This window comes from Ammospiza caudacuta, chromosome 1 (assembly GCF_027887145.1).
Source record: "Ammospiza caudacuta isolate bAmmCau1 chromosome 1, bAmmCau1.pri, whole genome shotgun sequence".
Lineage (NCBI taxonomy): Eukaryota > Metazoa > Chordata > Aves > Passeriformes > Passerellidae > Ammospiza > Ammospiza caudacuta.
In genome coordinates, this window is record NC_080593.1 from 102,032,854 (window position 1) to 102,049,277 (window position 16,424).

Below are 16,424 nucleotides of genomic sequence, written 5' to 3' on the forward strand. Positions count from 1 at the left end.
AACTGTTTAAAGAATTTTGAGAGCTGCTATTGAAGAGCTGAGTGCTCAGTGTCAGAGCTGAAAGGATCCTGCAGTGCAAGTTTCCATCTGCTTTCAGTACTGGAAAACAATTAGCCCTACTTCCAGGTGAAACAAATTCCAGAGAGATGAAACTTGACAATACTCTGACAAGCAAAGACTTGTGAATGAATTTTTCTATGGTAGGTCTGCGCTCAACAAATGTCATGGGGTGTAATCAGGAGAAGGAGCTAAACAGGCATCAAATTGTATGCAGTAGTAGCTTAGTTTGTTTATTTGCAATAAATCAATTCAGTAACATTCCAGTTTCTTCCCTGGTCAGGCTGTTCTGCAGTGGCAGTGCCTGCCTGAACTGAGTGTCAGATGTGAGGCAGTCCAGGCTCTGTGTCCTGAGGTATCAGGAGCTGCTGCTGTCTGCACAGGGCAGCGAGATGGGTTCTGTAGAACATTTCTACATCTTTGGAACAGCCCTTTGGAACAGCCCCTTCGGAACATGCCTTACTATAGCTAATTAAAAAATACACTTGTAAACATAATTTTTCAAGGTGCCAGACTGCTACTGTAGACTCACAGCTAAAAAGGATTATTGATATACTGTTTGATTATTTATATATTTGATTTTTAAAAAAAACAACCCATAAGAGGCTCAGTATGAAAAAACCATATTCTTGGTACCTCTGATGCAGCTGAAGGTGTTTCCACTAGGCTTCAGGTCCTCTCTGCATTTCTCTAACCAGTGACACCAGTGCTTAGAAATGGGAGCCAGCAATGCTTTGGCTTTTGCAGGACAGGCCCTGGGCCAGACAGTGTGGGATTTTTTAAACTGGATTTCAGAAATCTGCTAAATTTAGAATTAAAGGACACGGGCATGAGTTGATGTAAGCCCTGCAGGAGGTGGGCTCCCAAAGTTTAGTGGAAATAAGCACCAGTTCAGCTGGCACAGATTATAGAGAGGCAGCACTCTCAAGGCCCATTTTCAGCTGAGACATTTAAGGTGGGCATGTTCCTTTTGAAGGGCTGGTGGTTACACTACCTGTGACTCAAAAGCAAAATAAGATCATGAGAAGGGTTTTTGAATTGTATTTCTGTTAAAGCTGGTTCCATCTCCCTCACCCCCTTCTTTAATAAAGAAAAAAAATATCTCAAACAGGAGGTGCACTTTTTGGACATGAACAGGCCTAAAGCACAAACCCTTCCCTTCTGAGCTCCCCCTGCTTCTGTGCTGTCACTGTGCATGTACTGTCTGCGCATCTTCAGGGACACCAGGGGCATCAGCTCTAACAGCAAGAGGCCCACAAGGGCCACAGAACTGTCTCCTGCTTGTTTCCATGTTATGTGGTACTGAAATGCAATTTCTTGTCCATGCATTACTAATTAAAACTCTTTAAAATTACTGCATTGCTCTCACTTTCTTGAGGGAACTGTAAAGACCACGGGCACCCTTTCCTACAGAGCACATGTGGCAAGGCTGTGTTCCACATTTGTTTGGCCAGGCAGAGCTCTGAGCTTTAGCTGCTGCAGATCTTAGCAAGGTCAGAAACAAAATTATAGCAAAGTAAAAGAGAAGGTATTGTACCAGCAGGGCACCACATTAGGAGCCCTTACTGATCATTTCACTTGCAGGTGCCTTCCAGTGAAATGAGAATCATACCTCAGTCACCTCAGTTATGGAAAAATTAAAAGGACAGAACTTGTGTTTCACAGAAATGCCTTCTCACTGAACAAATCCATAGTGAAAGCATGACCTGCTCCCTGGAGCTGTGATTAAAAGGCTTAGTGCATAACCTGCATGATACTCAAAGGTGGCAGGTAGTGTTGGTGGGGTGAGAAGGTAATTTATTAGATAAATAAAGTCTTATTTACAAGTCAAGGCTAGTGATTTTAGATGAATCTTTCCTGTTCTAATGCAAAATGGAGCAGCTGCCAGTCCCAAATGCAGTTACCAGCCCAGGCCCAGAGGACCCCAGCAGAGCTTTTGAGCAGTGTGTGGCTTACAGCAAGCTCCAGGGAGACTGGTACTGCATCCTGCTGCCTACCCAGCACAGACTAATGGAAATTGCTTTTCTGCAGCTTTCTCAGAAAACCAACAGTGTGTTAGATATTACCACAGTCACACCCAGAAGTGATTTTTTTAAACCGCACATGGCATTTATTTTGGATAGCACCACAGGGTACATGGACACTACGCGGCTCAGTCTAGGGAGGCGCAGCAGCCGGAATGGTGTTGCCTACCCACCACTGCTCCCCCTGAGGATTTGAATGGGAAGTGTCTCATCAAGGAACATGGCTGGTCATTTTCCCAGTGCTAGGTTGTTACATTGTCAGTACATCAGTGCCCAGTTTGTGCTCTGCAGCAGTTTCTGACACCACCCCCTGCAGCTCAATGCCTTTGCTTACTTTAAGCAAAGTTTCAAAAAATATGGGAGCTTTCACTAGGATTGCCTGTTGTCCCAACAAATACAACCCTTCCTCCAGCATGCCTGCTGACCTGATGGGGGAAAAGAAATAAGAAGCATGGGCGAGCATGGAAGACTCACACTGGCACAAGGCCAAATTAAGTCTAAACAAACCAAATTAATTACACACCAGACCATTTGATTATGATGTTTTTAGTCGATACTTTTGTTGCTAACATGAGCCTGCAGCAGCACAACAACTACACATCAACCAGAAGCCAGTCTATTTTGAGTGTGGGATCTTCAACATCTTAAAGTCCTTCAGGGCCAAGAACCACCGTGCCCAGTTTGCCCCGCTCGGGGAACCACCGCTGCTGTCTGCCCTCGCTGCTCCCCCTGCAGTCAGGAACCAGCTCTTCCCAGCTCCTGCCCTCCACAGCAGGCATGTGTGACACAGCTGTAGGGACAGAGAGAGCAGCCACACTTCTATCCAGCGTGGAGATCTGATGTGCTGGCATCAAATTCCTAAAATCCAACCACTTCCCCACATCACACCCTTGAACTGCAACCCAGCAGCTGAGAAACATTGAACTGCAGCTTGAACAACTGCTGTACACAACCTCCCTCTCACAGCTCACAAAACCCAACTTCGGTTCCACTTTCAACTTTCAAAGCGCAGAATTCTTACTCACGATGGCACTTGCTGCCTATTAATCAACATAGTTACAAGCTCCGAGCTTTTTCTGCTTGGCCCCAGCACTTCAAGATCCCTCCAAGTAAATCAGCACTGACTTTACAGCATTTCTGCTTTACACATTTTTTCCTCCTACATATCCCTTTTCCTCCTCCTGCTGCAATCCAAAAAGCTGCGCTCTGCTGCTCCCACAAGCAGCCTAACACTTTCCCTCACATGCAGCTTTCTGTCTTTGAGAAGCCTCAGCCAATGCATGTGACATAAAACCAACTTCAGAAATATTTTTTAGCCATTTCCAGTAAAGAAAGATGGAGAAATTTCTCTAGGGAGCAATGAAAATAAACAATTCCAAAGGCAGGAAGTTTTTTTGCCTCAAGGGCCAGCTCAGTCTGTAACAGTCTAAGAACTGGAATGGGAATTGAGATGCTTCAAAATCAGCACAGCACAGACAGCTAGAGATGCCACCAGATCCCATCGATCTGACCAGCCACATAGCCAAGGGAGAAGGATTGAAGCCCCATATGCCAACAATAAGGACAGAGAGCAGGGTAAAAACTGCCCAGGAAAGCTTGTGGGAAATTAAGAACCACTTCATCTCCTGAACACTGGAGCCTACCTGTAGCCATGATGTTTTCTGAAAAATCTTTTACTTAGGATTTTTTCTCCTGAGAATCTGAGAGGCCTCAGGAACAAAATGTAAACAATGGTTATCTGCTGCTGTGGAATGCAACAGGTGGATCTGTGACTGGTCTCATGTGGTTGTTTCTAATTAATGGCCAATCACAGCCCAGCTGTATGGACTGTCTCAGTCAGTCACAAACCTTTGTTATAATTTCTTTTCTATTCTTAGCTAGCCTTCTGATGAAATCCTTTCTTCTGTTCTTTTAGTACAGTTTTGATATAATATAGATCATAAAATAATAAATCAAGCCTTCTGAAACATGGAGTCAGATCCTCCTCTCTTCCCTCATCCTAAGACCCCTGCAAACACCGTCACACCTACCTGGCTCCAGTGTGACCCACTGCAAGGTCCTTTGTACACACTGGCAAAATGAGCAGCCACAGGAAGATCAACAATCCCATGGATGCACAATCGGAACCTACCCCTAAGATGAGAGGGAGCTAAATGAAGGAACAGGCCTCCAGAAGAAATTTGTCTTTTTCCTACCCAAAGTGTCCCCACTCTCCTAGAGAAAAGCAGGAGAGGACTGAGCACAAGTAGGAAAGCTGCTGATGCCTGGCAGGTGGAGCAGCAGACAGATTGGAAAACCAAGCATTTACTCATATACTTCCTTAAGTGGGAGGAAATGGTGGAGTGAAAGCAGCCCAAAACCAGGGAGGAACAAAACAGAAAGGAGCTAGGGAAAGAAGCAAATAGGGATTAGTTCCTGCAAGAAGGAAACAAAGTGTCAAGAAAGTAATCCGGGAACCTGATGTGTAATTGGCACCGACCCGAGGGTGTGGCAGAGGAGCTCGGCTCCAGAGAGCCTGTGGTGGCTTTGTGGAAGTGCCATGCACAAGTCAGCCAGCCTAAGACAACACTAAGTAAATATTTCATTTCTGATGCAAGGAGCAGCTTTAGACAACTCTTCTCCCATACCAAAGCAACACAGGAGCCTCTCCAAAGGCTTTCCCACCCTTGCTGACAGTCATGTTTCCAACCCTCCAGCACGCATTCACGGAAATGCTGCAGCACAGGTTTCCAAATGGACACACCCCACCCAACTTTTCCCTCTTTTTGTGCAGAGCTCTGCCATAGCTGCACCCCCCCAGCCTAGCAGAACAACACCAGGAGTTAGAACATATTCTGCGTTCCTCACCCAGGAAGTGACATCACTCCTGGAAAGGGGACAACAACTGACCTGCACCAAAGCCATCCACCTTATTTTCCAGACATGGGCTGCTTCAAGCTCTAAGTTTCTGTTCCAAAATAGGAAGGGCTTTAGTCCACATAAAAAAAACCAATGTAAATATCTGCTATTAATTTAATTGCTTTCAACTAATAGACATATTTTTTAAAGTAGGTTTATTCATTAGGATCATATAATTTCGTTACACCCACATTAAAGTTTACTTTCAAACCAACCAGAATATGAATGCTGAAAACTCCCTTAGGCTACAAACACTTTAAAATTATCAGATCAAAACAGTGACCAACATTTTACTCTTCAATTTTTTCAGAAGTTACTCATGCTCTTTAACAGCTTCCTGAGCACATGCTTGCCACTTGAACAAGTAAACATCCTTGCAACACTTGTTTCACTTTGTGTGCATACCAAGAAATAAGTTAAAATGCCCTAACAGAGGGTTCTGTCAGAGAAACACATCTGGACCAAACATGACAATTCTGTAAACATCAGACAAGGCTAGAGTCATCACCAATATATATTTATGCATATTTAATAGGAAAGTTTCTGCAGTTATTGGAGTATTTTTCCAGATAATGAGAAGCATTTCAAACGATTTTAAAACCATTTTGTACCCACAAGGAAAAGAGTTGAAAAGGTTCAGTTACACTGGTAGTCAGTAGTTAACAGAAAGCATTTAGAAATGAGAGTCCATTTGTGGTTCTTGTACTCTTGTTTTCTCCACTCAGGAAATTAAGTTTCTCTTTACGAAACCTTATCATTTAGATTTAAAATTTGCTGCTCATTTCTCATTTCAACTCTTCTGGTTATTGCATCAATTTCTCCCTCAGTTAAGAAGTGATGTGAAGAGCAAGGAACAGTGGAACAGCACGGTCTCTTCATTCCAGCAGCCTACAAATACTCTTCTTAGAGATAAGTAAGTATTTTCCAGCACCTTCAAGTAATCCCTGTCCCCCACAGGGAGGGGAGGAAAGAGGAAAAATTAATAAATAAGAAAATAAATTATACCATTCTTCCCACCAGAAAAACTATTTTAGGCTATTAACATCAATAGAAACTTTATCTTTGTTTGGATACAAACATCTAAGAGGTAAAGTATCTGTGTGTCATGTTCAGGCAGCACCTAAGAAGAGTTAGTTCCACACAAGATGTAGCCTTTCAAGATGATCCTCTAGATAAATATCAGATTCTACAGTATCATGTTCTGACTCATGTAGTTCCCTTTAACTGGCCATAAGACATTATCAGATTACAAACCAGACAAAATTCAGTGCTCTAGGACCTATCAGCCCTTTACAGAACAAAAGTTCACACAGAAAACCCTTAATCCCACACATGCATTTTTTTCAAGCTTTTCAGTTTGAGGTGGTGTAAATATAACATGCCCTCTACCTTTATTTGAAAAGGTACATTTAGGCTGCTTTGAATGTGCTAAACATTTTATTTCCAGTGTTAAACATAAACTGTTTAAATGAAAAGAGCATCTGCAGGAGGTCAGTTTAAACTTCAGTAGGCAACAAGAGCTGCGTGGAGATGATGGATGAGGTTACTTTTCCGCTGATCCAGTATTCTTACAAATGGACAAATCCTCTTCAGATCAGCCTTGGGAGGGAGCTCTACAGAGCAGTCTGCAGAATAAGACTTTTCTGTCAGTTACTTGGTTTTATTTGGTGAACCCAAAGATTTGGCTTTATTTTTCCGTGGACGCTGCTGCCATGGCTGGTTTGATCCCCTCGCGCGTGGACTTCAGCTCTTCCAGTTCTGTGTTTAGTTTGCTGATCACCCACTCCAGGGCATCCCGGCCCTGCCAGAAAAACACCAGGATTTAGGATCACAACAGACACACCACCACTGCTCATGCTTCTATAGTTCTTCCTCTGTCAGACATGAAACTTGTTTCAAAATCAGTGCCATGCTCTGCATAGTCTGATACCAGATTATATTGATAATTTCTTAGCATCTTCTTATGGAAACTTCACTACAGAGGCATTTGCTTCACCCCTAAGCCAGAAGCAAACGCAGTGCTGGTGTGAGCTGCCAGTAGCACAAGGCCTAATTCAGCAGTCAAGTTTCCTTACCTAAGAGAATTGCTGGTTTTGCTCTTTGCTGCTCCCACCACCCAAATAATACTATGGCAAAATCTCAGCTTTATTAGCCAAGTTACAGAGAAAGCTTCTGAGAAGATCCAGGACAATGAAAGTCTTCCAGTGCTCTTTGAAGTAGCAGCTAAGTGATCTGATACCTATCTAGAGTTCAGAAGCGGACTCACACTGAATTCTACATTTGTACACAGCAACTTTTCAGCAGCTAAATCAGACTAATTGAGAGCTGCACATTTTATATCAATGCATGGGAATGTCTCAAGCTCAGAACTGACAGCCAGTGATTCAGTAACAGCTGGAGAACCCAGGGCAATAAGCCTGGCAAAAACCTTTAACCTGAAGAAGACTCTGTAGCAGCTGCACCCCAATGACCACAAGGTGCAGCCAGCAGCACAATGAAGCCAAGAAAGAGAAATATTTTAACTAAACAAAAGTCAAGATTTTAGAACTCTGCAAGCTCAGAATAGCAGCTTTTGTCAAAGCAAGCAGATGGGATCAGACCAGGAGAAGACTTGGTCTTTTTTCACTTAGAGAGATTCACCTCTATTACTCCACTAAGAATAAGAAATACAAGGAGTGGAGAGCAGTAAGTGGGAGCCACATGGCTCTGGCCAAGTTCAGAATTCTGGAGATAAAGGTTTGAGCCCAAAAAGTCATAAATGTTCAGGAAAGCCACTGTCAGTGCTCAAGCCTTCTGCAGACATCGACAGAAAGGACAAGCACAGCCTCCTCTGCACAGAGTTGTGTGCCAAATTGTGATGTGCTAATTTTGTTGTGTTCATTAAAGGTGTACAGAAACACCACAGTGTCCAGAACCTGCTGCTGTCCTTTATAGACTAGTAAGTATGAACAAGAATCTGCATAAACAGCTTTGAAAACCTAAGAAAAAAAGAATGTCAGAAGAAAGCCCACACACTCCTCAAGAATTTTTTGCCAGGCTAGAAACATCAGCCTAGAATAATATGAAAAGTCCAGATCCAGAGTGCAAAGTGTAACCTATTAAAAGAAATAAAGTTTTACTGTGAATAGGAGCACAGTTATCTCAAGACTCTCTTGAGATGACTCACAAAGGTCAGTGAAGGGCTGACTCTGTTTCTCTTTGGGTTTTCCATATTCCAAGGACTCACAGAATAAACACTAATTCCTACTTCTGCACTGGCAGGCAGTCCTTAAACTGAGAAAAGTCATCCAGTTATCACAATAAATTGTTCAGCTCTTGGTCAAGGCTCAGAAAGGGAGATTAGGCTCAACCCCAAATTACCTCAAGAACTAGGATGTCTAAGTTAACTAGTTCCAGAGATGTCTTTAAAAGATACTAATAATGTTCAAGAAAGCTCGATTGAAATTGTCCACTTTAAGTACAGGTTGCTGATAGAAGACCTTAGAAGGGATGATTCAACTTCTGAGCTCCTTCCATTTGAGCACCAAAGTGACTGTTCTTCAGAAGGGAGTAATTTCCAACCTCTCCACAGGCTGTGCAAGACCTGGGAATGCCAGCAAAGCACAAATAAAAGCACCCAGACCTGGGCAAGCTACTCCACAGCAACAAGTTGTAACCAGCTGTGAATTAACTGAGATGAGTGCTCAGTGAGGGAGAAGTGGGGGGCAGGGAGGGGGAATCATCTTTCAGAAAGCAGGCATTTGGACCTTTAAAAGTCAGGTTTAAATATCCTCTCTGAGGTGACACAGGCACACAGAACTGAGACAGCAACAGCTTGGATGTTACATTTGTTATATTGCTCAAAGAAGACTTGTCAGAAGGTAAAACACCCTGGCCATAGAAAACAATCAGTAGAAAAACACTGAGATTCTTTTCAGGCCCTGACTTGAAACTATCACATCATTGTGTCTTACTTGATATCTTTGTGGATGAGATAAATTAATTTTAAAAATCCATGACATTCAACTAGAGCACCAAGATATTTCCTCCAATTTTTGGGAGTACATAGGTCTGTGTATATCTCCTTAGACTTGCCTACACTATATGCCATATTTGGCAGCTAAGAATAAACTCATGATTTTGGCAAGGAAGACTTCAGGAACATTCTGCACAGGAAATTAAGTTAGAAATCTCAACTAGATCCAAAGCCTCCAAGTGCCACAAAACTACCCAGTTATGAGAAAAAATCTGACAGAGGACCGTCTATAAAGTGTCATACTGTACAACAAGTTCTGCAGTCAGTCATTAAGCAGGCACACTCATCCCCAGGCATGCACGGTGTGTTATTCATTATTGCAGGTGTCAGCAGCATGACGTGGCTGGCAGGACAAGCGCTGCAGATGAAGATTTGTTGGTAGAGCTTAATGACTGGTAAGTGCTGAGCCTTTGTACTTGATGTTTTTCAGAAAAAACAGCCATAAAAGCTTAGTGGAATGAGAACGTAAAAGCAAGCACTCATGGCATATATGAATCTCAAAGTAAGCAGTGTAAAAAGCCCAACTTTCTTAACTAGGAGAAGCAGCAAAATGAATATTTTTCTTTTTAGGAAATTTTATTGGTTGAAGCAGAAGCCAATACAGGAATGACAGGGACAGGCTACACTGACTAGTGGAAGAAAAATAATCTGCACAGAGGTCTCATAGAGGCAAATACACTCCGTTCTCTCAACCCTGAACTCAGATTTGTTCATAGCTCTATAACTGCTGGGACAAGTCACTACCGAAATGAACATAACTACAAGACAAATGAAAAACAGGAACAGTCTGGCATCCTGACAGCTTCAAGCTTTGCACAGATTTCCTCAGAAGGGCAACACTACTCCTCAGGCAGAAGAAAAGCAAATACAAATCCGCTAAACAAAACATTACCCCTGCTAGGCAACCTGTTTCAATAAATCAATTTTATATCCTAAGAACACAGTTCTGTTTTATTTTTATAAAGCCAATTCCACTCACTAGCCAATTTATTAATTTCTCTAGGTACCAGCTTTATATATTGAAATCACAGAAACTCAGACCAGATTAAACACTCAGTGGAGGGACTCCTCACAGCCCTAGCTGTCTGCAGTCCTCAAGCCATAAGCAAGGCTGTGTGCCACATGGCTGCAGCACCTTGGCTGCCCAGTGGCACAAGCACTGGTTCATGGATCCAGCCTGGGCCTGTGCTCACCCTCCACAACTGCAGGGCAAGGAGCAGCTCTGCCATTCCTGTATGCAAGGTGTGTGAAACAGACATGCAGGGTCATTTATGGAATCCACGTGACAACAGTCCATGCAGATATTGGCTAGAAAGCTGAAATGCTGTACCAAGAAGGAGAATGCTGGCATTACCACTAGTTAATACAAACTGCAGGTGTGGAGAACTGCTAGCTTAGAGCGCTCTCAGAATTTTGAATTATCCACTCAATAGCATCCCACCCCTAGAGTAACACAAAAAGATTTACAACAAACAGCAAATGATTTTTTCATCGTCATTAAAAATAATAATGCATCACCTGCCACTGCTACCTCAGAGCAAAGAAATTCCTATTTCTTCAGAACAACAAAACATTTTTCAGTAACTGTCATGAAGTTTAAGAGGGGTGTTCAGAGGCAAAGCACAGCATGCAAGAAGAGCCAGTAGTAGCACAGTAGGTACTGGTTAGCAAGGAGAGGGCTGGTAACAGCAATTACAAATTCCTGCCAAGTTCAAACTCTGTAGAGACTTTGTATTTGTGAAATACACAGGACAAGAAGATCTTTCTGATTTGCAAGAAGCTTGTAAGCCAGTGCCTTCCCTGAAAATGGCAGAACGGAACAATCTTCAAAAGAAATTAAGCTCTCTCACAGGCAACACCTCAGCAGGTACCAAGAAATATTTACAGTTTCTCTGATTTCAAAAGAGATATGTAAATGTAGCCAATGCCTCCAGAGGAATTTTGCCAGCATTTTTAAGTGTGCCTAACTTGATCTGGCACATGAGCCAACTAGACAATGCTTTGCTACCTCTGGGCCAGCCTGAAATTTGGTTGTGAGCCAGGGTTTGTTCCTCTTTCAAGAATATACACTCCACACAGACTTTTAAATGGAAACCGGATCAGAACAGAACTGGAATTTAACTGAAATACCTTCCATAAAACAGAGAGCACCCAGCTAGGTAAAGGTACTCTTCAGTGTCTAGAAATGATCCATCACTCCTTCCCCATGCCGTGATTTTAACAAATTTTCCTCTCACCTTAGGAGAAGCACACAGAAGGGTGGCAAAGGAGGCTTTCTCCTCTCTCATCTAGTTGGTCCTACCAAGTTGGCTTACACTGGTCAAGGAGCATCCCTCACAAGGATGAAGGGGTGGCCAAAGCACAAGATTTCTGGCATAGCAGGAGTTACCTGGGCCAGATTCCCACTGTGCTGAACCCCTCCAGCAAAGCAGAACAAAATCTCAAACTCCAATAGCACCCATCCTGCTGTTAGGCAGCACAGCCTATGCTTCTCTAGCAATTCCATTTCTTCCCCAAGAAACTGTAGGACAAAGTGCTCAAGAATAAACACTCCCATAGCTCTGCCTGTGCTGAAGAGCAGCTCCAGGGCTGCAGGCAAAATAGAAAAAGCACAGGACAGAGCAGTCAGGGCAGCGTTACCCAGGTGAGCCAGCACAGTCTCACCTCCTCAAAGAATATGCTTCTGCTTACACTAAATTACTTTTAGCCAAAGGCAAGGAGACAGTCCAATGATGGATATGAACAGGAACAACTTACAAAAGCAGCACAGAAAATATGCTGGTATTAACTGAAAAATCCACATTATAAAGGCTGAATGTGAAGTTACATTTTCTACTAGCTGGCTCCTAGAAACAGGTTGCTGAGGTTCTATAAAAAAACCTACTGAAACACTGCACACAAAATCTGGAGATATTAAATTTAACATTCAACACACACCATTGACAATTACTATTTCAAAAGAAAGAGTGATTGGGTGGGGAAGAGAGGAGAAAACAGAATAAAGATGTACCTTTCTGGCATTAGAAGATATTGTATTTGCCATCAAGCTTTCCAGATAACTGCTCAAGCTAATGCCTTTAACAGTAATAATTGCTTCTTGGGTTAGCACAGTCCTGTAAGGCAATAAGGAAAGGTTAACACCTAAGCTGAACCAAACTAACAAATTGTCTCCTAGATACAAAGACACACATAAATTTCCCTACTTACTTTTCTGGGTTTTCTGGATGAGGTGTGTAAACCAGTCTCTCGTCAACAGACACCAAGTTTGTGAGTGTAATCTTAAGAACAAAAACAGAGCTGAAATCCTCACTTCTCACCTTTCATTTTTCTGTTATCAGCAGCACTCAATACTCAATAGCAGAGCACTCAATCCAACGTCAGAATACTGTACACAGACTATAAAACCCACAACACAGTCAATAAAAAGACCTATAAAGGGTGACACATCTTCTCCTATCCTTGATCTAATTATATCAAAAGTTCCCATTCACAGGACAGAGCACCAACAGTTTTCCCTGCATGTTGAGTTTGATTTATGGACAGGGGTTAAGAGAGGCTCTTCCAGACCCCCATAGCACCACCTGGATTAGACAGAAAATTAATACTCAGGAAGGACAAGGCCTCTTGTACAGAGACAAGGCTCCCCCACAGACAAGCCCACGTTAAATCTGAGATCTGTGAGTTACCAGGATACCAAAACATAGCACAATGCCTCATTCACATTCTATGAAAAAAGGCATTTCACATTAAAACTTTTGTTGGAAATGACAGAACTCATTCATCTAAAAGTCAAACTATTTTACATGCACTCTGAGAAATAATCTTACATCAAAAGCAGAATCACAAATGTTGGATGATGAAGTATCTAAATTAGAAGAAGAAAAAGGGAGGGGAAAAAGAGTCATCTAAAACACTGATTGAGACCAGTAAATTGTTGCTTCCAATGAAAGACACAGCTACACTTGTAATCTAAATGTTAAGAGCAAAACACCCAACTTCAAGAACTAATTATCAGAAACTTCTTAAGCCACCACTCACATTAGTTGAGCAAAGCTCCATCTTCTTTTCCACTGGATCTACCACAGAATGCTCCTCTATGTAAGTCAGAGTTCTACTTGTTCCTAATATCTGAAGGGGAAAAAAATGTTAAGTACCAACATCCAACAAACAAACTGAACCTTAAAACACAAAAGTGCCAAGTTCTCAGTGACCCCAAATAAACACAAATCCATGGATATTAGAGGATTGTGATCAGTGGCAAGACTTCATTGTCTAGATTGTATCAGTCACAGAGCATGGCACAGACCATCCTGGAAGGCATTGACAGACACACACAAATTTCAGCTTTTACTTCAAAGTCAGCTCCAACTCACAGGGTGACATAAAAGGGATCCCACCCTAACTAAAGAACGAAGGGTGCAAAAACGTACGGCTTTGACAATGCTGGGCAGTCCCCACTCCGTGCTGAGCAGGCGGTGACTGTGCAGCCTCCCCTGGTTATCCAGGCTCCTGTCCAGGACATCCACTCCCACCACACAGGGATTCATGGGGTTGGGGTACTTCCTCATAGCAGCTTTGATCACTGTATCCCAGGGATGCCTGAGGAAGGAAGAGGGGAGAGTATCTGTAAGTATTTTGTATTGAATTGCAAGTAATCCCATGATACTAAATCAGGATATAGGTTGTGCAATATGGGACAGGCTGTGCAGCTTCACAGCTCCCAGAAGTCTCTTTGGAATACAGTTATGCTTGGAAAGGCAATATTGATACAAAAACCGAAGAAAAAAAAAAATTATTCTCTCCAGACTGAAGCAAGGAATTATTAATGCAAGACTAAGAAAAATGAGGGCAAGGGGCAACAGTCACTCACTGCTACAAGTGACATTCCAAGTGGTGCCCCCAGAGATGTGGGAATCTCAGCTCATTCCAGAACTCCACCAGGAAAGCAACCTTACCTAACACTTAAGCTTGCCCTGCTTGCAGAAGAGAGCTAGACTACATGATCTCCAGGAGTTCCACTCCACCACAAGTTTTTCTGTAATTCTAAGCATACCAAATAAACTAAAGAGGGAATCACTAGCTTCTCCTCCTTCTTATAGCAAAGAAAAAGAAAAAAAAAAGGAAAGTGAAATTAAATTCCATTAAAAAAAGGATGATTGGGAAGTTCAAAATAAAGAAACAGATTTTTAGAAAGCCCACCAGCTCACAGCCTAATGTCTGCACCTACACTACTGCTTCCAGCAGTTTGTTAGCATGAATTCCACTTATGGATGCTTGTCTCAGAACTGTTTTTACAAAACAAATTTTGATAACCTCCAATTCCTGAGATTGGAGCAGTCCTGCTACTCAAGGCCAGACTGTCCACACAGCTCTCAGGTACTTCAGATATTTCCTTCTGAAACAGAGGAGGCTACAGAAACCATGGACTTGATCCAACAGAGAAATTCTGTCCCTAATTATTTCTATATTCAGAATTACTGACGGTCCTGACATAATATCCTTAAAGCCTTTAAAGGTATGTTTAAAAATTCAACAATTGGCATCTAACTTAAGAAAGCTTAGGGGTACCAACGTGTACTTAGGCGTTGCACTTGGGGCCCTAAATGGATTTTATTTTAGTCTTAAAATAGACTGGTACAGAAAGGCACTGACAGTACAGCACTACAAGAACAAACAGAAAGTTGGAAAAATAAGTTATTTTTCTAACAAGAAAAGTGTCAGAAAGCTTTACTGGTGCAAGCAGGAGAAATAAGAGCCCTCAATTCCTGCAGCAGAAGGAGAGCTGGAGGATTGCTCCTTGTTCCATCTTTGGTGACTTTACACCTCCATCAACAGAAGATACACAAACTGAAAATGACAAAATTCTGTTAAATGTCCCTAAGGGACTGAGTCAGAGAGCTGATAAGGCACAACAACATTTTATTAACCATTCAAATTAACTACCTACACCTACACACATTACGCCATAAGACGTGGATGTTCTAATACAGAACTTGATGAGAAAATGTCAAATAAAAATAGCTTTTGCATTCCCTAGGTGACAGATACTCAGACTCGGGAGTTGTGTCATGCTGGAGCAGCCTCTGCCTGATATTTCCTGCTAGAAACCACAGTTCGCTTACACCAGACCAGTGCTGAAGCGGAGCACCGAGTACCTGCATCAGTGCAAGGAATTCGGCTGCGTTGAGCTAATTAAGGAAATTCAGAGCAACACATCTGGGATATTTTGTAAATACGTTAGTGCTCTTCGGGCCTCAAGACTTGGGAACACCTGTAGCAGAGGAATCACCGGCGGTGGCATTCCCAGAGCGGGAATGCCACGGGCCTGGGGAGCCAGCTCCCGGGACAGCTCGCTACAAGCTCCCGATACTTCTCCCTGCTGCTTCCTCGTTAGGCCAGACCGCGTTCCATGCAGAAAAGCACTGATGGAAAGAACATTTACTGAGAGCCGGCTGTTGGGCACACAGCGGCACACCTGAGGCTACGGGACACCGTCACTCTGTCCACACCTCTTGGAACATATATCATAGGCAGTTTGGGATTTATTTTTAGTTACGGTGTGAAAGTTATTTTTCCTAAGCATCCAGCCCTTCACCAAGCCACCACGCTGTGGGGCCAGCTCTACCACTCCATCCTGTCGGAATGCCGCTCCCGAGACAGGAGAAGCCCAGGAGCGGGGTCCGCCCGCGCTCGAGACGACGCAGGACCGGCACCACCGGAGCCCGTTCCCGGCCTCCCTCCTCCTCCCGCGGCCGCGCCGCAGCATTGCCATTTCCGCCGTCACCCCGGCGGGACCCGGCTCGCCCCGCACGGCTCGGTGAAGCGGCGGGGTCGCTCCGAGCCCTCCCCGCCCGACCCCTCACCCGAACACGTGCTCCGAGCTCCAGATCTTCATGGCCGCTCCCGGTGCGTCCCGCAGAGCCCGACGCCAGGGAGAGCGCGCGGCGGCGGAACCCGGCCGCCTGACAGCCTCGCGCCGGCCCGGCGAGCGCCAGCGGCCGCCGGGAGGGGCGCGGGGGGCGTGCCCGGGCCGGCGCGCGCGTCACGCGCCTGCGTCACCGCCCCGCCCCTCCCGCGCCCGCGGAAGAGGCGACGCAGCGCGCATGCGCAGGAGCGCGCGCCGGCCGGGCCCGGTGTCGCTGTCCCGGGCTGGACGCGACACAGGGGATTGTCCAAGTCCGGTTCGCAGCCCTGCACTGGACAGCCCCAGGAATCACACCGTGTGCCCCACAGCGTTATCCAAACGCTTCTCGAACTCTGTCAGGCTTGGTGCTGTCACCATTTTCCTGGGGACTGTTGCAGTGCTCACCCAGCCTCTATTTAAAGCACCTTTTCCTGATATCCAGCCTAAGCCTCCCCTGATACAGTTCGTGCTGGAAAGGCGCATCCTGGGAAAGCAATTCTGTATTACCATTGACTGGTGTTCCTCA

General features: G+C 44.0%; 1 protein-coding gene across 2 annotated transcripts; it reads right to left on the reverse strand.

Annotated features, from left to right (window-relative positions):
- Positions 1 to 5,150: 5,150 nt before the first annotated feature.
- Positions 5,151 to 15,996, reverse strand: PRELID3A (PRELI domain containing 3A). 2 transcript variants are annotated; one of them, XM_058805086.1, is made up of 6 exons: positions 15,858 to 15,996; positions 13,425 to 13,593; positions 13,033 to 13,122; positions 12,202 to 12,272; positions 12,005 to 12,107; positions 5,151 to 6,780 (listed from the first exon to the last, which is right to left on the reverse strand). In XM_058805086.1, exons 1-6 carry the CDS (start codon positions 15,887 to 15,889, stop codon positions 6,667 to 6,669), a joined length of 579 nt encoding a protein of 192 aa, XP_058661069.1. In that variant the 5' UTR covers positions 15,890 to 15,996; the 3' UTR covers positions 5,151 to 6,666. The 2 variants fall into 2 exon arrangements, with proteins under 2 accessions (XP_058661069.1, XP_058661077.1); XM_058805094.1 differs by lacking the exon at positions 15,858 to 15,996 and adding an exon at positions 15,150 to 15,360.
- Between the last annotated feature and the right edge of the window lie 428 nt (positions 15,997 to 16,424).